We start from the raw sequence: 22677 nt of genomic DNA on the forward strand, positions 1-22677 counted from the left end.
TTTCAGAATAAGACCAATTAATAGGCTTAACCATGAAGTTCTTATGAGTCAGGCTACCGAAAAAGCAAATGCATTTGGTGATATGAGTAGTCAAATCAATTCCTTTAAGCTATCCTTCAACCGTATAGTCCCATACCTACACAGTCTCCAGATCCCTCTCATTCCGGTGTATGTTCGATTCATTCATGTACCCCTTCCACCGGAAGCCTTGCCAGGAGCCGCTCATTGTCTGTGCCCCCTGCACCATGCTCCCCGCACCGGCGTCACTCCCCGCCCTCGTCAGTGCCCGGGTGTCACATTAAACCTATTTTCATAATTTAATCTAAGGTTATACTTTAGGAAAGTAAAGAAAGAAACATTTATTATTGTCATTATTATTATTACTTTTACTTTACGTTTAAGAGTAATTATGTTTTACTCTATTTAAATGCAGTTTTATCATTACGACTTAACAAGTTGTAATATTAAATTAAAACTCTATTTCTTATTAATTAAGTTTTAACAGCAAACTTTACTTAAACGTAATTATACGTGCAAAGTTGCATTTTTTTTATCTGTAAAATGTTTAGTTAATTAGAAACAATTATAAATCTTTCTCCCATGTTTTTTAATAGTTTAGATTCAGTTTCAAATATGTTTTTGGTAATTATATCAATAATATAAAATTTGATTTCTAAGTGTAATTATATAAAAACCCGATATCTGATTTTGTATTAAAAATCAGAAAATTAATTTAACAATATTTAATTACAATATTAATCTGTCTTAATGTATTTTTTAAAAATGTCAAATATCCATAAATTGATCATAAATATCTATCTATCAATGTATTTATCCTCAAGTTTTAAGTATTCCTAGCCTTCTGCATGAAAAAAAGCAAGCATTAAAGACAAATAAACCCACGTAGTTCCTTAAAATATCTTACATTGTTAGAAATTAAAAGTAAAATCCACACCTAAATATTTAGTTTTCATTTTTTTAAAAAAAATATTTTAAATTTTACATGCGTAGACCAACTTTATCAATAATTGAAATATGTTAAACTATCTAACTGATTACTTTTTATTGGGATCTCACATCTTAACATATAAAAATTACCTCAACCAATTTTTGGTTTACATCTACTCAAGTGCTTTTCAATTTACTAATTACACAATACCATGTCTATAGAAAGGAATGGAAATCATGATGGAATTCAACAACTCAACATTTTTTCTTACCAATAAGATTTTTTTACCAACAATAAATTAAAATTGTGCTTAAATAATCCAAATTCATAACTATAATCATTGAGATGTTGATTAATTAATATTAATATCATTTTTCATTTGGTAGCATCTTTTTCCAAAATCCTCCTCCTTTTAAGAGACAATCTTATTATTGTATGAGACATTACCACACTTTTATATAAATACCCCTTATTGCAAAAATTCAAACCTTTATCAAATTATAAAACAAAACTATTTCAACTTGTGATCTCCACCATATTTATCACACTTTATATCAACGTCTCACCATATCTATAAATGGTTATTTTCATCGTATTAATTTATATTGATATTTTTTCCATTAATTTAGGTTAAATAAAATAATCCATTCTCATTTTTATAAAAAAATCTCAAATTGATTTTTTTATATCTCTCAATTTAGTTTATATTTTGAAAAATTTAATACAATTAAATGCAATGTTATAATAAGTGTCAGTTCGTGGTTTCTTTTTAATTTTTAAAAAATAAAAATTTGTCATGTGTAAAACTAACATCGTATCACATGGTATTGAGAATGCGATGTGATGGTGACAATATTATATTATGTGTCATTGTTTTAATCTCAATTTAATTTTTATATTTTTGATTTATTTCAATTTAGTCCATTTTTTTTAATTAAACAATTTTGGTCCTCTTTAAATTGAAATCAAATTTAATTTTTATATTAATAATTTTATTAAAATTATTATTTTATTACATTCTTTTAATAAAATTAACTTTATATATATATATATATATATATATATATATATTACATTAAATTTTATTTAAAATTATTTTCAAATTTTAAATTTATTTTTCTTTAAATTGGTATAAAATTTTTTAAAATTATTTTAAAATTTTACATTTGATTTTATAAATTATTATTTTTAAACTAACTCAAATATTTGTATAAAAATGATTGAATTTTAGTAATTTTAAAAATATACAATTATTTAAAAAAATAAAAAAAGTTGATATATTTAATTTATTTTATAAAATGAAAGTTTAGCATATTTATTAGTTGAAATTAATTTTGACTATTTTTTCTATCAACATTACTTTTTATTAATAACTTTAAAATAGTTTTAAATAAAATTTAATATAAAATATAAACTTAAATAAATTTAATATCGTTAAAAATATTTAATAAAAATATCAATTTTATAAAAATATTTGTATAATATAAAAATTAAATTTCATTTTAATTTAAAAAGAAAAAAATTATTAATTTTAAAAAAAATTAAAGTTAAAAAATACAAAAAAAATAAATTAAGACGAAGGCAATAATATCCAGTGTGATAGTAATACATTTGATATTTTCACTACCGCATTATGTTATCATTACCAGGTGATATGACCTGACCACCTTTACATGTGATAAATTTTTATTTTTTAAAAAACATTTGGAAAAATAAAATAAAATAAAAATTAGAAAAAGAAAAAACTGCAAGTAAAAACTCTAAGCTGTCAAATTTCGAAGAACTATTCCTTCCACTAGACCTTGTTCAGATTTTACACTAACTTTTCCATTGGTCATCGCATCTATAAATGGACTCTCTCAGCCTTGTTTAATCACGCCATTCTCATCAACAATTCAACTCCAACTATCCCAAGAAATGAAGAGTTTAATTGCTTCCACCTTCTTTTTCTTTTCTCTCTTCCTTCTCTCTATATTCACCTCAAACCTCCCTTCCGCCGCAGCCGACGTCGTTACCGACAGAGACGGCGATGCACTTATGAACGGAGGCACTTACCACATCCTCCCCCTGTTCGGAGTAAGGGACGGCGGCGTAGAACTGGCGGCCACCGGAAACGAAACGTGTCCTCTCACGGTGGTTCAATCTCGCACATCTAAAATCTTCAGGGGACTTCCAGTGATAATCTCATCCCCATATCGAATTGCTTACATCAACGAAGGTCTCATTCTGAACTTGGCTTTCGCTTCTCCGCCCTCGTGTGCCCCCACTCCTCCGAAGTGGACCGTTGTTAAGGACCTATCCGAAGGACAAGCCGTGAAACTACCTGGGTACCGCAGCACCGTGAATGGGTGGTTTAAGATTGAAAAATCTTCCCTTGAATACTTGTACAAGGTTGTCTTCTGCGCACGTAGCGGTGGCACGTGTGGGGAAGTTGGGATTAGTGTTGATGATGAGGGTATGAGTCGTTTGGTTCTTACTGAGGAAGAGGATGATGGCATCATTGTTGAGTTTATGAAGGCTAGTTCACTTGGTGTTTGAAACACATGCAATGGAAAATCGTGTGTGTTTTCTCAGTGAAAGAGAATATATGTGATAAATAAATTATAAACAAAAAATTGCATCATTGAGCTTCAGCTTGCTAATATAGGCAATAGATTCTGCTGAATCAGAGAAACTGGTTATATATATATATATATATATATATATATATATATATATATATATATATATATATATATATATATATATATATATATATATATATATATATATATATATATATATATATATATATATATATATATATATATATATATATATATATATATATTAATTGGAAAATGTATTTTTATTTTTTATAACAACGTAGATCTAGATATTACGTCATTATTTTGTTTTAAATATATGAACTAATAAAATAATAATATATAATTTCTTGTAAAAAATTATTAAAATATTATAATCCATTATAATATTACATATGCATCCATTCATGAATATCTATTATGTGATGCAAAATTTATATTTTCTTTACACTCAAATATGAATGCAAATAAATAATATCATTAATTGAAAAAGTTAACTAATGTTATCTATTTTCACTGATCAATTAAAAGAATAATATTTTCGAAAGTATTATTCACTAAGACCTGTTATCATAGATAAAAATGAGTTACAAAAGATATAGTCATTATTCAATAAAAAGTGTTATGGTAATAATATTGAAAGTAAAATTAGTTAGATTTATTTATACACAGAGTTTATCTTAAATAAATAACATATTGATTTTTACCATGAGTTTTCTAAAAAAAGGTTTATCATTATTGTTTACATTTGTGTGTAAAGAGTTAAAAATAGCAAATGACGTGCCTTTGTTGGCATTCAAAAATTCTTGAATGTGTAGGTACGGTCATTTTCTCAACGGAAAATACTTATCTTGCACTCACATGTTTTTTTTTCTCAATTCTTTGTATCGGAAATTCCGTAAATAAATGAAATCATGCTATTTTTTAATTAAGAATTTCGAAACATGAGGAAGAGTGATATAATTTAGTGCAAACAAGTATTTTGAGTAATTAAAGATGTTTTTCAATAATGATGGTAGAATTATCATTAACATATATTTAATTAAAAGAATGAAGATTTGATATCAATTTCAATAATGGCTTTTGGTTAATAATTTAAGGAATGTTATTCATTAGAATGTTATTTTTTGTTGTCCTAGAGTGAAGTTGAATATTTTTGTTGGTTCAACAAGGTTTGATAGAACATAAGATTTTTCACCATTGTTTTCTTTCCTAGTCTCTTATGGTTTTAAAATAAATGGTGTTTTAATTCGTTCTAAGATTTTCCTTAGTTCTTTGATATGTTTTTTTTATGTTAATAGGATAGTTTTACTATGTAATTATGAAAATGGGTAGTTGACTGAGAATTTACTAGAGATAGGGTAAGCTATTATGATCTAGGAGGACTTCTAAAGTGAAGTCGTATGGAATAAAGACGACTTTTTCAAGAAATTAGAAAAACAAAAGTTGTCATGTTTGATAATGACTTTTCTACAAAGTTTTTTGAATTGAAGTCATTATGTATAATAAAGATTTCATGTTTGTTTAAATAATCAACTTGAGTAGCAATGTGGATCATTTTTGAACTTTAGGTAGTTTGCTTGATTTCTTTAGCAATATAATTGTGTGGATAAAAAATAATAATGTGTCTAAGAGTCAATAAGTATACAAGTAGAAATGAGAACAAATATTGAAATAAAAAGGGTTTTTATTAAACATGAAGATTAAATTTATGATGATGCCCACGTGGCAACCAAATATACTAGAATGTATACTAAGTAATTTGTAGTATATCAAGTATCGTATCTACAAAGATTTGACAGAAAACAAAATATTCTAACTAGCTTGATCATTGATAAAATAGTAACAATGATAGTGAGATGTAGAAAACACATTTGTTTCGTGAAAATAGAGTAAAAGATGTTGGAAAATAGTTTAGATTTCAAAACAAGTGACTTTCAGATGATTAAACCATGTTGAAGTTCTGATTCCACCACTTTCTCCCTCTTTTGTACCCTATCTTTGTTAAATATCACGTTGCAAATGACCAAGTATTGAGAGTTCTCTTTAAATTAACTCTAGGTCCTTTCTTGACACTTAGAACCTAGGATCACAAAACTTCAGTATGATTTCTCAATGATTGCTTGAATAGACCACCTACATTAAGATTAGGACTATATATCTAGTTGTAACCTTAAATTTATTCCTAGCATCTAAAAGCATACATGAGAGATGATTGGATCAAAACCTGAAACTAGTTTCCACTCAAATCCAAGTTAGTGAAATAAGATAAGTGATCATTCATCCGATAACAAGCATAAATAAATTCATAAACATTTGATCAAAAACAAACATTCGTAAATAAAAATAGTACCAAATACAAAAGTAAACATTCAAAGTGGTTTACATCTCACTTCAACACCTAGGAGATTTAACACTTCATAATGGATTGAAAGACGTTAATACATGGAAGAAAATCTATCTCCTAATCCTCTAATGATGTTCTTTGAAATACAGAAGAAGTGTGTGAGAAGACTCTCTAAAGTCTCACTTTAATATCTTTACAAGAGTCTCTCAAAAGTTCACCAAAAAAAACTCCCTTAAAACAAAGGTGAAATCCTGTTTTTATAGACTTTGACAGTGCGGCTTTAGCGATGGTCTGCATGGCTTCAACCATGAGGTTTCCTTCCAAGGTGAGTGTCCTATGTGGCGTAAGTTGTGTTTCTGGGTTGGAGCCTTCTAAGAGTACTTTTAGGTAAAGTATTCTCCATGGCTTAAGCCTCAAGCCAAGGCTTGAGGTTTCCTTTCAAGGTAGATTTTCTTCATGTGGCTCAAGACCCAGATTTCATGCTATAGTCGCACTAAAGTCTGTTTGCTGTATTTTGCTAAGAAATTCTCAATTTTCTTCATAATTCAACTTTGACTTTCGAATTTCATCAAAACCTGCAAAATAAGTAAAATTAAAGTGATTAACTTAGATATTTAACAGAATTAAAACAAGAGAAGATCCAAATTATCATAAAAGTTAACTCATATTTGGCACTTATCAATTTAATATTACATTAAACTCGACATAAATTTATCTATCACCTTGTTCTCAATTGCCTAGGTCTTCTTTGTGGTTGTTGTTATAGTTCGTTGTCTTAACCAATTTGTTGAGTTTGAGGAAAATGAGGAAGGTGAACAATTGTTTCTTATCGTTTAAAAGACATTGGTGTTAGATAAAAAGATATTGAAGAAGATCTTGGATTATGTGCAGACAGTGGTGTCATGCTTGATGTGACAAAACATGTGTGATGATCCTGTACCTGAGTGAGAGGGAAATTATAAGGTGTATGAGGAAGGAACTTTTGAAAGAGAGAGTGGGCATATTCGAACATGTGACCATGATCCATAGATGATTGACCAAGAGATTGATGTGGATGGTTTAGAAATGAAGTAGAAGACTCAACATGGTGAAGGTAAGCTTGTGTAGGATGCTGAGGAGGTTCCTATGTCATATGATATTGTAAAATAAATAGTAGGGTAATTGACATCAATAAAAACAAATGATAAGTAAATGTTGTATTGAAACTAAGCTTACCTCGTCATAAGAAGATTGTTGAGATAAAGATATGTAATGGATAATGAGGTTCATGTTCCATTGAATGTACGGTGTAGTATCACATAAATGACCATTTCCAATGGATGGTGTTCCTCTAATGACATGATTATGTCGGTCATTCTAGATTGCAGTCCATCGCTCATGTTATGTTAGTTAAGCTTTATCATTTCTTCCAGTCAAATCATCCCTTTAAGATCGATTGTGGTTAATTGAGTCAGAAGGGATATTTTGTTTGAACCTAAACTATCGTATCACTGGATTCGCCTATTAGAATTCCACGGTGGTAAAGCAAATTATAGGAACTGTTGCCTTCAAGACGGAAGGAATGTCATCAACAATCAGTTGACTTACTTCATCATGGTTATAAGGGGTCCACAGATTGAAGCTAGAATTATTGTGGAAGAGAATCTTTGCAAAACATTTTTGCACCATTACTATCATTGTGCTTGTGAACATATCCCAAGCCAAACTTTTGACAATATTTGTAGAGGAATCAAATGTGTGTGATTCAATTTATGTTAAAGCATATAGTGAAGTCATTAGGACTCCATCATTTTTCTTTATTAGAAATTATCATGACTGCATTCGGTTTCCAATTGATTGGAAGTTGTCCTCACTCAAACCAATTTCCATTTGGACGAAAGTCATTAATACTCATAACATTTTCTATTTTAACTGAAGTTGTCAGCTATGTGGACGACTTTAGTGTAACAATTTATTGGAAGCTCTTGAGGCTTCCTATACGAACGACAATGATGACATGTTATCCTACACCCATAATTTTCATTATTTTTGGCTCCAATTGCTTTTAAACTCTTATTTTCTTTACATGAAAAAGTTGTTATCTTTGATATTTTAGATGACTTCAACGAAGATGATGATTGGGAAAAGCTTTTCATGATGAGGACATATTCATTTGTCCACATCTAGTTAAATCCAAAGTGACATTGAAACTCCTCATCCAGTCAATGGGCTTAGCCATTTTACCAATACTCTGAACCAAGTACATGGCATCGTCAATCCAACACATATTTAGAACCAACAACATGGGCTCACCAACGGGACGATTCCTCATTTTCGTATTCATAATTGAGTACAATACCAACATCATGGCCTTATGAAGTCAATCAATATTCACAACCAACAACTCAATGGGACACTTTGTCATTCAAATATCCACAATTCAGTAGTGAATTTTATCATCCATCATTCCAAAATTTCGCTTCAAGTGCTCAGTGAGGTCATGCATCTCACCAACAACTAATCTAAGGCATGTCGTTTGACTTAAAGGAATCAACACTCTCATTTATCAAACAGTACAATATTGATCACGATTACAAATTTGTGGTCATTGAATAAAAAACAGATAGATATGTTTCTCGATGTGTAAGGGCAACTTATAGCAAACAAATTATGTATTGGGAAATAAGGAATACACAACATACATGCTTCTCCATTATTTTATCTCTAAATCACATCAATCTTTATTCAAATCAAATTGCATCAATAATGTTGAATTCTTTCAAGACAAACCCTTTAATTCCAATAAAGTGCTTGATAGTTAAAATAAAAAATCGTTTAGGATATTCAAGTTTACCAGAAAGCTTGTATTCACTAGTACAAAAACACCGTATAGTGTCGGTGTTTTTCGGCCTTTTACGTCAAATTCGAGGTCGACGTCATATCGGGAGACTTTAAATTGACGTCGAACATAGAACAATTTGACGTTCATAGTAAAGCAAATTAACGTGGAATTTTGTCAATATTTGACGTTAATAAATTGTTTTTGTTTTTTTAATTAATTGTGATCCTTTTTTAGAACTATACGGAGATCTGAAAAGCAGAAAAACAACAAATTTAAGTTTTTGGTATTTTGTAAAGCATGAATTATGAACGTGTAGTATAATATCAACAACAAACAACAATAACAAACAACAAACAAGTTCAATCAAACAACAACAACAAACAAATTCAACCAAACAACAACAAATAAGTTCAACAAAAAAAACAACAAACAAGTTCAACAAATAAGTTCTTCAAAGCGAAAACGAAAACTAACCTTCAAAAGGTGGGTTCGTCGAAATAAAGTGTGGCTACCATGCGCTTATGAAGGACAAGAACATGAAAATAATCTGTCAAAACAAACGAAAATCATACCTAAAGTAGTTAATTAACATCCATTTGTAACAAATGAAAAAAATATTACATGTGATGGTCGTCAAACTTTGTTCCAGAAAAGTTTGAGTAGAGAAGAGGTATCGCGCGTTAAGATAAAGTGAATAAATTTTCAATCTCACGCTCAAATTTTTATTGAATTTACTAATCTTTTAACGTCTAGTGATGGGGCATTCGACATTTTATATCTTTTTGACGTCTAATTCTAGAGAATTAGATGTCATATGAAAATACATTTTCACCTTTACGCCAAACATTTTCGCAAAATTTACCTAATATAACAAATTGATGTCGAATTACAATTCTAAACGACGTCTAATAATTGCATTTATTTAAAAAAAATGTCACTGATCATTTTTAACGTTGACTATTTAGTGGTTAGACGTTGAATGTGTGACGTTATACGTTGTTTTTGCACTAGTGATTTCTTAAAAAAAGGCGTTAGCTAAGGAATTTGGTGACTGGGAAGACTGTACAATGAGCTACCAAGGTGGTTTGACGCTGTTAAAGAAACTAACCCAGATATAATTGTTCAATGCACTAGTTCTCCTATAATAGTTGACAATGTACTTGACTCTTCCTGTTATGTTTTGGAACAAGTATTTTGGTCATTGAAACCATGCATCAAAGGCTTTAATAATTGCAAGTCAATTGTACAAGTAGAAAGCACATTTATGACAAGAAATTATCATGGGACATTGTTGACGACAATGCTTAAGATGGGAATCATAACATATTTCCTTTGGCCTTCGCAATAGTGGAAGGTGAGGCAAAGGAAACTTTAATCTGGTTCTTTCAACTGTTGCGAAAGCATATTACACCACAACAAAATCTTTGCTTGATAACAGATAGAGGGAACGACATATTGTCAGCCATATAATCTAAAGACGTGGGATGGGAAACAGATGAGCTCCAATCATTATATTGTATACGTCATTTGGCTTCTAGCTTCAACAAGTTCAAAATCCCTAACTTGAAGATGCATTTAATTAACTTGGGTAATAAAATTACATCCATATTCTTCCTCTTTTGTTCAAAATTCCAAATTCATTAAAAAAATATATGAGAAATTAAAGTTATTATATTTATTACACTGTCACAACTTACGAGGTCAAATAACCTAAATTGGATGAAAAGTTATTGGCAATGAGATCTCACTCTTTCCTAGAGGCCTCTTGGATCAACAAAATACCATTAGAAAAGTGGACTCAAGACTATGATGGGATTGTAGGTTTGACTATATGAAAATTAACTTGATTAAATATGTGAACCTTCCAAAGGAGTTCGGTCATTATCTATTTATGCTTTAATTAGGGTAACATTTGAAAGGATTGCAACATGCTTTGTTGATATATGCTTCAGGTAGATTTCATGTTAAGAGTTGTCCATCAATATCTAGATGATATAAATGGTATTCTTACAAAAAATCAATAACAAGTGGACTTGTGCCATGTGCATAGATACAACTGACAAAATTCTGAATTTGAGGTTCAAGAGATATTTTCTCCACGTGATCACTGTCATCCACTGTCTTTTACAGTTAAATTGAATGACTGTGAGTGTGATTGTAATCATTTTCAAGTTCTTCAATTTCCTTGTCATCATGTAATAATTGTATGCTCTTTTTCCAATTTAAACCTGACCACGTATATCTATTTTGTATACAACCTTTATGGCATCAATAAGGCATAAAAACTCAAGTTTCATGTGATTATGAATAAAGATTATTGGTCCACCTATATTGAGTAAAATTTCATTCCAAACCCACACATGTACAGTAAGGCATCGGACTACCTATAACTACTTGTACCCACAATAAAATGTTCATATTGTAGAAATGAAGGTTATTACAGGGAACTTCTCCATGTCATGATTATGTTTTCATATTTTGTACTTTTCATTGTTATATATGAAATCCAGTCATTTTCATTATCTTAATCCAATTTTCATCTTCTTCTCAAATCACGCATACCAATAAGGTCAAAATTTTGGGACTTTAGTGCTTCAACACATCTTGTACTCTTAAACACACGTTGCTTGTTTATTAAAGAACAAAAAATAAAAACAGTGCACAACTAGTTTCATCATCATAAGAAACGTTATTACATCTATCGACTTCATCTTCGCTTATTATACATAATGACTCCAATTAAAAAAATTTTGCAACAAAGTCATTATCATACATGCCGACTTACCTTTTTTCTAATTCTGTTAAAAAAGTTGTCTTCATTCCATACAATTTCACTTTAGAATTCGTTCTAGGTCATAACAACTTACTTCCTACCTTGTAAGTTTACAGTCAACTATCCATTTTTGTAATTACAAGGTAAAACTTCTCCATTAAAAAAAAAAAGAAGAAAATCCTTAATACATAATTAAGTTTCTTTAAAAAAATCATTACATTTTTATCCTTAAAAAATAATGTATCTATAAATAGATAATAATACATCACTTTATTAATAGTAAAATAAATAACGGTACCGTTAATATCTTAGTGATATCAGCAGAAAATTATTAGTTATTAAGAGCACGCAAGTTTATTAGATGACAATGACTCAACCTTGTGAGTGAGAGGAACTTGTTTATGTAACTGATTGCCTTTCAATCATGCAGATGAAGATGTAAAAACTTCACCTCCATTTTCTTGAGCACTTGAATTTTGGCATTTTTAAAAAATTTTTTTCATCTTTTTTTTTATATTTATTTTTGGTCTATTTCTTAGAATATTTGTTTTTAATCATGAGTTGTTAGCTTCTTTAGCAGAGATATTTTGGGTAATCTAGAAAGTTCTTGATAAATAGCAATGTCTTGAATGACAATATAGTGTTATCCAATCGCTTCTGAATGATACTTCTACTGTGTAAGTATTCTCTTCAAGTGTGTGGTTTCTTGATGGTATTGTATAATGGGTATTTGTTAATTATTAGTTAGCCATAAATAGATTGTGTTGTTTAATATTGTTTCCATTGATAAGAATTGGGATGAAGAAACTAGCACAAAATGTGAATTTATGTGTTAAGAAATGGATTTTAAGTCTAACTCAATTCCACAAAAACGGCTTGTAAGGTGAGGTTTGCACCCACTTATATATTTTAAATTAGTTTTATCTCTACTCGATGTGAGAATTCCAACACATCCCCTTCACGTCGAGCGTGAGACTAGACATTAATGGATGGTCCGATAATGGCCCGATTGCGGGTGAAACAATATGCTCAACAAACAACAAATATATCTAGGATAGGCTCTAACCTGACTTTGATACCATGTTAAGAAGTGGACTTAAAACCGGCTTGTAAGGTGAGGTTTGCACTCACTCGTATACTTTAAATTAACCTTATCTCTAGTAGATGTGAGACTTCCAACATCTTGTAGCTCAGTCCTTTTCTTTGATAAAAGAAAAACACATGAAAATGTGGCTTCTACATTTTTTTTCTATGTAAGTTATGAAACATTTAGTTACTATATCATGAATTATATCATGGCCGATTTAGGCTTAAATATTACTTTTTCTTTTCACTATGTGGTTTTAAATTTTTTCTTTTAATCAAATTTTAATTTTTATCAATTTTATTCAAATTTTTTTATAACATCATTTTAGTAATTAATGATTAAGTCCTTTTTATAACTTCATTTAAATATTTAACTTTGAAGTCAATTTTATTCCATTAAATTTTTTTTATAAATTCATTTAAATAATTAATGATATGTAAATAGGATAAGTAACATGTTTCATGATTTTTTTCCTATTTTTTAATCTAATTTTTTTATTTTTAAAATTTTTAATTAATAAAATTGTCTATATATGTTAAGTGAGTATTGTCAGAACCATTAAATCCATGCTGAGTGGAATCCAGGTGTTAGTGTGAGGGTTTAGAAAATTCAGAAAGTGAAAGACAATTAAAAGTGTATGTAGCTGGTTGGCCAATCGGTTTTTGACAGTGATATATAAGTAAAATTTTCAAATGTTGAGCCACTTTTGCATGCACCTCTTCTCTCTAAAATTCTGAGTTTCTCCTCCTTCTCTCTACAATCCTCCTTCTTTTCTCTAAAAATCCTCACTTTCTTCTTCTGCTGATCATCATCTAGGCCGTGTTTGAGTTCTTCCTTGGTGGCAAGAAGTTCTTTTTCATCAATCTAGTTGCTATGTGAAGTTGGTAAGTAAAATCATTCTTCCTTTTTAAGTTTCGGTATTTTCTGGAACATGCAAGCGCTGTTCCGCTTGCATATGTTCTTCATCTATCTCTCTCTGAACCTGTTTCTGTTTTTGATCCTCTGGTTGGTCCCTTTTTACCGATCGGAATTGTAGTAAGTTGCTTTAGAAGTGGTTGCTAGTTAGTCAAAGTGGTGGAAGCTTAGGAAGTGCCTAGTTTATTCAAGGTAAGGGAAGCTAGTGATTTAATTATATTTTTATGTGTTTGGAATTGATGTTTGAACGATTGCATGTATTAATAATGGTATGTTTGATTGAATTGTATTCAATTTATGTGTTTGGCCAAGACATGTGAACTGGGTTAGAGTTTCCTGTTGTAGAATGTTCGATCATTTCTGGTTTGGGATTGAGAGTATGTGAAAATGTGAGTGGTGAGCAGTGAGTAATAGGTTCAGTGGAATAGGTTTAAAATAACTTAGAAATCAAGTTTGGAAGTTTAGAAATTAAGAAAAATATCTTGTTTTGGTTTAAGAAGTGTTATTCAGGGTTTTGCTTTGTTGTGTCATGTACTCAGTCATTTACTGAGTTCGATCTATTAAGGTATTATATATGTATGACTGTTCGGTCTAATCACAGTGTTATAATATTAAACTAATGTTCAGTCTGGATAAAGGATACAACAATCTCTAAGTGCTCGGTCTAGTATAGTGTTCGATATAAGTTTTTAAGAGTTTTGGTTTGAGTCATGAGGGTACAGTTTAAGCTCTTCGGTTTGTGATAAGTTTCTATAGTGGTTGGTCTATAATAGCGTTCGGTCAATTGTTTCGGTTTATTCCCTTATGAACCGTTCGTTACTCTCGGTTGGGTAGTGTGAAGGTGTTCAGTCTCCAACGTTCACATGTTCTCTTTATTTTGTGAATGAAAATATAAGTGATGAATGACAGATTATGTTTAATATGAGAATTTTGGACTTATGTATACTGTGGGAGAGAATTCCAAGGCGAAATGTCTCGTGTATGGTTATGGAATTGTAAGTATAAATATGGATATGCTAAGCTGGCGTTCATCCTAAAATTCTATGAGTATCATTCTCACATAGAGAGAGGTATTTCATTTTTGAGAATAGCAGGAGGTCCTACCACCTCAGGGTGCCGATGTAGGTATTATGGGATTAACCTTGGGTAGTAGCTTGATTGGTGTTAGCTGTTACACTACTACAAGTGCAAGGACGACTGTAGCTACATATTCATACAATCTGGATGGTCAAGTCATAGTGCTCGGTCTATATATACTTATATGAATTATGATGTTTTGTTTGTATGTGATGAATTGTATTCATTGTTGTATGATGTACCGTTCGGTTTCGTATTTATTGAACTTGCATGAAATGCATATATGTGGTTATAATTAAATTACAATAGCTTACCCTACTTTCTTGTTCTGTCTTGTCTTGTCCGTTCGGTTTTCTTTTCCATTACGATGATTATCCTGTAGATGTGAGCAGAAGGTGACGAGTGTTCGGTGGAGCAAGTATTGGAAGGCGAGGATCATGTTGCTTAAGTTATGACCGCTCGGTCATTGGTTGTGTATAGTTTTGAGTTGGATCGTTCGGTCAATAGGATTAGTTTACTTTTTACAAACCGATCGGTTTATACAGTGTGTTGTATCACCGTTCAGTTTATTCCTATATTTTGTATCAAACTTATGATATTCTGTAAAGATTTTAGTTTTATGGTTATTTTGGATAACTGTAATTGTTAAATACTTTATTAACTCTTGGTGAATTGATCTATCATATTATTATATGTGATTAATCTATGATATAGTATTATGCTATATTTTGGGGATGTTACAAGTATTGTGTTATGTGTCATACTTTATATTCAATTGAGTTGTTTTGTTATTTTAATTAAATTTAGTCTATTTTTTTTATTGAAAAATTTTGACCTCTTCAACTATACTTAATTTTTAAATAAATGTTATATTGATATTTTTATTAAAATTCATATTTTTATTAACAAGTATTTTTTGAACAATTATTTTTTTTATCATTAACTTCTTAATCTTTGCAAGAGTTATAATAATTGAAAACTTTCATGATTTTAAAAGACATTTTGAATTTATTTGTTAAAACATCCAATCTTTTTATTTTCATGACGATTATTCTTTTAAAGAAAAGAGAGGATTTAAATTATTAACAAGATGACTTAATAACATAATTTAGAAAATGTGAAAGTTTTAAAAAAAAATTCTTTTTTTTTTCTTTCGGCATCCTTTTATTTATTTTTTGTGATTAGTTGCATAGGAGATAAAGGTTTGACTATCACCTTATTTCCATTGAAGTTAAAAAAATTTACGGTAAGGCCGTAAAAAGAAATTCCTATCAAACTATAAAAGCTTTCTCAAAATAATGAGTGGTTTCTAAGCCACCAATACTATAATAGCTTTTGTCTTTGTATTCATTGGTAATAAAATTCACCAATAGTATAAAGACTTGCTTATTTACTTTTATTTATTTATTTTTATTTAATGATTGTAATTTGTAAGGATTGGTATAATTTAATGAAGCAACCTTTTCATTAATTATTTGAAGTCAAAATATAATATGGGAGATCCTCTAAAGAAACCTTGAAGGAGTGATTTTGAAAAAATCAAAGATAATGTGTTACTCAAGGCACTTGCAAGCAACAAGTGATCAGCAAATGAAATTGTAGCAAATTGACCACATGGCTAGCAAAGAGAAAACAAAAGGGGTGTGTCAGAACTCTCATGCAAAGAGAGTGAAGATTAAATTGAAGGATTTCCTTTGACAACTCTCACCCGAGCATTGGAATCTAACATTGGGCCTTCTCCTTTCGATTGCCTTTGACCAAATTGTTCAAATTACAGCAGAAGGAATCAGTATTAGATTATTACCTCAAGTTCGTGTCCCTAGCAAATTGAACTGAAGGATTGAATGAAGAAGCTATGCTAAACTGCTTTATCAGTGGTTTGAATGGGGATATTAACTGAGATGTGGTTGCATAATCTCTCCCGAGTTTGTTACGAGTAGTGGTTAGCTATGTATGAAGAAAAGTATATTAAATTCAGTCATTCTTCTCTAATCGGTTCCCCCAGTACGGCGGCATTCAAAAACAGTCTAAAAATCACAGCAACAAATGAAAGGCTACGTTACCACCAATATTATTACCTAATCCTCCAGGACCACAGTTGAAGAATCCTAACATCAAGTAAATAAGCCCAACAGAAATGCAACTGTGCAGAGAAAAAGGCTTGTGCTATTTTTGTGATGAGAAGTTTTTGTTTAATCACAAGTGCCCTAACAGGTATTTGTTTTGCAATTGGAGGAGGATGATATTCTTACTCTATGGACGATAATGCTAACAAATAGGAAGAACCAAAGCGTATTGAGAATGATCATAAATCATTGTCATTATGATGTTGTGGGAAATGGTTCAAATAAAATGATGGGTTCTGCCATTGTTCAGTAGAGAAATGGAAAAGGAAAAAAAGGTAGGTGATTGGTTGCTTGATGTGGTGAGAGAAGGTAAGAATGGAAAACTGAAGAATGAAGGTTTCAAAATAGTAAGAAAAAGGGGTTGCAGACAGCAAATATTTATATTTATTTTTTCAGAGAGTTGGGCCAAACACCTAGTCTCATTCTTTTATTGGCTTTTTTTTATTCCTTTTCTTTTCTTTTTTTTCTGTTTTTTCTTTAAAAAGAGATTCTCCAAGGTTTTCACCAAAATACTTTTTAATTAACTTAATTAAAATTTAAAAAGAAAAGAAGAAAATTGCTTAAACATCTATTTTTGGAAAAAAAATTTATTCATCTCGGACAAAATTGGGTGTTGACACCTATATTAAGTGCATACTTAATATTAAGAGCAAGTTGGCTTAAGACAATTGGCTTTCATCTAACCGATTACGAGTCTTTATAACTCAAGTTCTTATACGAGAAATAATTAACTACACTACAAGGGGATAAGGAAAAACTACCTCATATGGTTCAATTACACTAGATCAGACGAATGGTGCATACTAATGTTATTATTGGAATTTATAGTAAGGAAATCATCTAGGGTGACCTTCAATCCTTTACATTACTGAATTTGCCAAATACCATGGAGCCAAAATTAACATTTCTCTCATGTACTTACAGTACAATTTTCAGCACTCGTAATGAACTACCTCCACCCAAATCTATGGGTCACTCAATTCCTTTGTTGGAGGGATCAAATCCTATGAAAGTAAGGTCATACCACTCTCCTCAGAGTTAGAAAGAAGAAATTGAAAATGTGGAATTTTGATGTAGGACTTAATTTAGGCAAGCAAGAGTCCATTCTCAACCTCAATTATTTTGGACAAAAAGAAAGATAGGACATGGAGGGTATGCAATAATTATAGAGTAGTAAATGTGATTACTATTAAAGATAGTTTTCCAATTTCTACTGTTGATTAGTTAATTGGTCAATTGTATGGAGCTTGTTATGTTTTGAAGTTAGATTTAGGGTCTGGTTATCACCAAATTTTGCAAGTTTTCGCCACAAAACAACTTTTAAAATCCATAAAGGGTTATAAGAGTGGCTAGTGACGCCATTTGGTTTACCTAATGCACATGCAACTGATGACAATTTTCTAGCTTGATTGGGCCAAAACTAGAAGGAAAGCCAAGGAGGTGGTCATTGATGGAAGTGTTTGTGGAAGTTGGTGGAGGAAAAGACTAAGTGCCTCGGTTTTGATACTGTTTGTGGGTGATGAAGGTGCTTTTTGTGATGCTTTAAGAGGGGTTGGCCCAATTCTTGGAAAAAGATGGCTAAAGGAGGCTACTTAGGTTGTTCTAGCCTAAAGTGACCTAATAAAAGTAGTATGACACAAGATTTGCAATATAATAATAATCTAAATCAAAGGTGAATACAAAAGTGGGTGACACCTTTATTTGTAGGCTAAGAGTGTCTCCTAATTTGTAGAAGCTAGATCTTAAAACCCTAACTTGGCTAATGTGAAGAGCAAGGAGAAAGTCCTCTCCATTAGGAGAAGGACGAGTGTCAAAAATCCTCTCCAATGAGAGGGAGGCATGTGGCTACTACCTATGGAGAATTCACACCATTCCTAGAGTGACATGTGGTCACTAACTAGGAGGAAAAACTCTCCAAAGGGATGGTGACACATGGCATGGACGATTCACCCCTCATTGTCCACCAAGTTAGATGAAACTTTGACCCCTTAGTCAATAAGTCCAAAATCATGTCCCATTTTAGTCAACATTGGGCCTTGATCCTTTGTTGACTTAAGTGATCAAAATCTCATTCTACTTGGCCAAAATACAAGGCCCAAAATAAATCCTAGACTAAGCCTATAATACAAAGCCTAAATAAATATTAGACTACTTGGTCCAAAATACAAGATCCAAAATTATTCTTACTCTACTCGAAGCTTCATGATGACTCAAGATGACCTAAGAGAGAGAGAGTCTAGGTCTATCTTCCACAGATGACTCCAACTCTTCTTGAATGTGCTTGGTCATGACTGGGTTGTATGCCATCAACAATCTTCCAATGTTTAATGAACCAAAGATTCAGTGGATTGTGAAGGATGTTTGTGTTAGTTTTTTTTTATGACAAATTAGTTTACAACATATGGAAAGGCTCATTTTGCAACATCTTGAAACTGTGTTAACAATTTTATAGCATAATCATTTGTTTGCGAAGTTCTCTAAGTGTACATTTGGAGTGCAGCAAATTAGTTACTTAGGCCACACATTATCTTGTGATGGAATGGCTATGGATACAAAAAAATTGGAAGCCATGACCAAGTGGAGATAGCTTATACAACTCTAAAATAGTTATGAGCCTTTTTAGGCTCAACAGGGTACTATAGGCATTTTGTAAAGCAGTATGCACAAATTGAAGCACTAACAAATCTTTTAAAGAAGCACTCTTTTAAATGGTTCTCAATAGTAGTAAAAGCTTTTGATGATTTAGAATAGCTCTTACAATCGCTCCTGTATTAGTCATTCATAACTTTCAAGAATCTTTTGTTTTAGAAACAAATGCCTCAAGGATAAGCATTGTGGCGATATTGAGCCAAGGAAAGCATCCCATTGTGTATTTTTCAAAGAAGTTGTCATCAAGGATGCGAAAACAATCAACTTTATGTGAGATAGTTTTATGTCATTATCGACGTACTATCTAAATTCGTACGTTATTTGTTGTGCCATAAGTTTATTATTAAGGCAAATCAAAAGAGTTTGAAACAACTGTTTGAGCAAAAGTTGCAAACCCCAAAATAGCAGCTATGGTTGCCCAAATTTATTGGCTTTGATAATTCAGTATATGCTAGGAAAGGAGAATATTTTAGCTGATACCTTATCCAGAAGCATTGCTTAATACATGACTGCAAAGAGTAGTTGCTCCTAAAAAAAGGATGAGTCCTTGATGAAATTCTATTAAGACCGTCTTAACAATGATGGGAAGAATGGAGATTATAGTTTAACGTCGGAGGTTCTGATTTGGAAAGGAAGAAGTATCTTGCTGGAGTTAATTCAAATGATTTTGCATGTGTTTCATAATTCTAAACTAGGATATTAGTTATTAATTCTATTTAAATTTCATAATTAAAAATTTAATATAAAATAAATTTAATTTTTAAGGAATACTTGAATAAAAGTATAATTTTATTAATTTTTTTTAATTTTTTTTAATTAATGAACTTATATTATATAAATAGTTTACTATCTTATAAAGGAAATAATTTATAATTGTAACATTTAGATCTTTTCAATATAAATAATAACCTATGTATAATTGTAACCCTCTTTCTTTTGTGTTAACTATTTTTCAGTTTTGTATTTAAATATGTTTTTATAAGTAAATTGAAAAATTACGTAAAAGGGTTTTGTAAAAACTTAAAGGATGATTTTGAAGTTCCAACTAATTTGTATTCCTGAGTTATTTCAGTAAAATTGTGATCACAACCTCATAAACCATTAGATTAGACTCAAATTTTTATAGAGTACTATTGATATATTGTTCTCAGACTATATGACTAGTTGGATTTATAATTGGAGGTTTATGCTAAGAAAAATAATTTGTGTATTTTAGTTTAAAAACTAGATCTCCACATACGATCTAGTTTTGAGCTGTCTTGGTAAAAATTTTATTATGTTAACCAATAGTGCGATGAAATTTTTATCTTGAGTAAATAAGACATAATACTTTATTTTAGAAGTCTCTGGTTAAAGAAAAATTTTTGTAGTTTGAACTAGTATCATCTAAAGTTATTTTACTAATAATTTGATTTCTGCTTCGTTAAACGTTGGGTCAAGCTCAAAATTTTATAGGATGTTGCTAAGATAATATTCTTCACTCTTACTTTTTATATTCACATATAGAGATATGTAGGAAGAAATATAATTTTCGCATTTGAGATAAAATGTGAAATGTCATAAATAAATATTAAAATATTTAAATAGCGAATGATGGCTTAATCATTACATTTTTAAAATATTTAAATAGTGAATTATGACTTTACTTTTACATATTAAAGTATTCAAATAGTGAATGATTGCTTTATTTTTACATGATTGTGAATCTATAGGAAAAAATAATATTAATGTAATATTATAATAATAATATAATTTTTTTATATAATGGTAAGAGGAAAAGTAAAACAAAGAGAATATTGATACTTGCATCCATATATCTTTCTTCCTTGTTCTTTCCATTTTTATTTTGTTTTCTAAAATAAAAGTTATTTCACAATATTTTAAAGTAATTTAGAGAAATTATTCAATTAACTAAAAAAAAGTAAAGTTTACTTAGACAAATTATTTTGAAATAAAGAAAAATAGATATTTATTATTTTTTATTTAATAAGATGTTCATGAAATAATTCTATTTATTTAGTTAGTAAGATATTTATAACCTCATATTTATTTATTATTTTAATTTTTTTAATTCATTTATGTAAAATGATTTTTATCTATTATTTAATTTAATCAATTATTATTTGAATAATTCTATTCCCAATTTTTGAATATATGATTTTAACTATTTATCTATATTATTTTATTTTAATTTAAATAATTATTAATATATATATATATATATATATATATATACATATATTATAAATAAAGATTGAATAATTATAGTTAAAGGTGTAAATTTTGAAATTTAAATGTGTAGTATTAATTAATTTATCTTGATTAGCCATTATAAAATACAATACTCAATTTTGTTTATTATAGTTGGAGGTGTAAAAGATTTAAAAGAGTAGTATTAACTTTTTTTCTTTAATAGCCACTACAACATTTATTAAGAGAAAAAATAATTAGTAAATTATAAAGAATTTTTGTTATATTGGTTTGACATGAATTGTTTAAATTAAGTTGATAATAATAATATTATATGTATTATGATTTAATGTCAAGAACTTATTCTTGTATTTTTATGATTGCGATTTTTACCTGCGATAATTGTATATGTATGTTTATATATGCGAGAATAGATATTTCACAAGTATATTTAAAGATAAAAAAACAAGCTTATGATGTTGTGAATAGTAACTAACACGTGTATATCGTGTATTCGACAGTGCTCCTTATTAATAAGAAATATTTTTATTTTAAAAAAAATTACTTGAAATTTTGAAGGACTGTGAATACATTATATATAGGTTCATATTTTTGTACTGAATATTATTATTTAACTGTGAACTGATTTGGGTTGTTATATTTAATGGTATCATAATAGTTTGTTCATTATGTGACTTAGAGTTATGGATGTAATATGCTTCTTGTCTTAATTCTAGCTTGTTTTTTTAGAGATTTCATAGAATTTATGTGGTGTAATGTGTATTAATTGGTTTTGATGTAACGTATGAAATGAATGAAAGATTATGTAAAGAGTTTGAAATGAGATAACAATTAACACAGTAAGTTAGCTAAACATTAATATGAAATTGCATATCACTAGTGCAAGGAAGAGATACAACAGTGATTTTTACAATGGATATCTATTCTACAACCAAAATATATTAAGACAAGATTAAAAGGAGAGGGTTTTTGACATCAGTTGCCAACTGAAGAAAAAAAGTTCATATTTTATTTCAGTAAAAAAAATAAGCACTAAACCAAAAATAAAATAAAAAATGAGTTTTTGGTTTCGGTTATACTAATAACCAAGGTAGAAAATGTATGGCTTCAATTTTGTGAAACCCGAAATCATATCTC

At 29.7% G+C, this 22677-nt stretch overlaps 1 protein-coding gene across 1 annotated transcript; it reads left to right on the forward strand.

Moving 5' to 3' along the window:
- The first annotated feature begins 2843 nt into the window (after positions 1-2843).
- LOC124823184 (trypsin inhibitor A-like) lies at positions 2844-3614 on the forward strand. The gene has a single exon (XM_047295355.2). It carries the CDS (start codon positions 2867-2869, stop codon positions 3485-3487), a length of 621 nt encoding a protein of 206 aa, XP_047151311.1. The 5' UTR covers positions 2844-2866; the 3' UTR covers positions 3488-3614.
- Positions 3615-22677: the final 19063 nt, after the last annotated feature.

The sequence above is a fragment of the Vigna umbellata genome, chromosome 5 (assembly GCF_029865625.1).
Source record: "Vigna umbellata cultivar VRB3 chromosome 5, Vumbellata_1.0, whole genome shotgun sequence".
Classification (NCBI taxonomy): Eukaryota; Viridiplantae; Streptophyta; class Magnoliopsida; order Fabales; family Fabaceae; genus Vigna; species Vigna umbellata.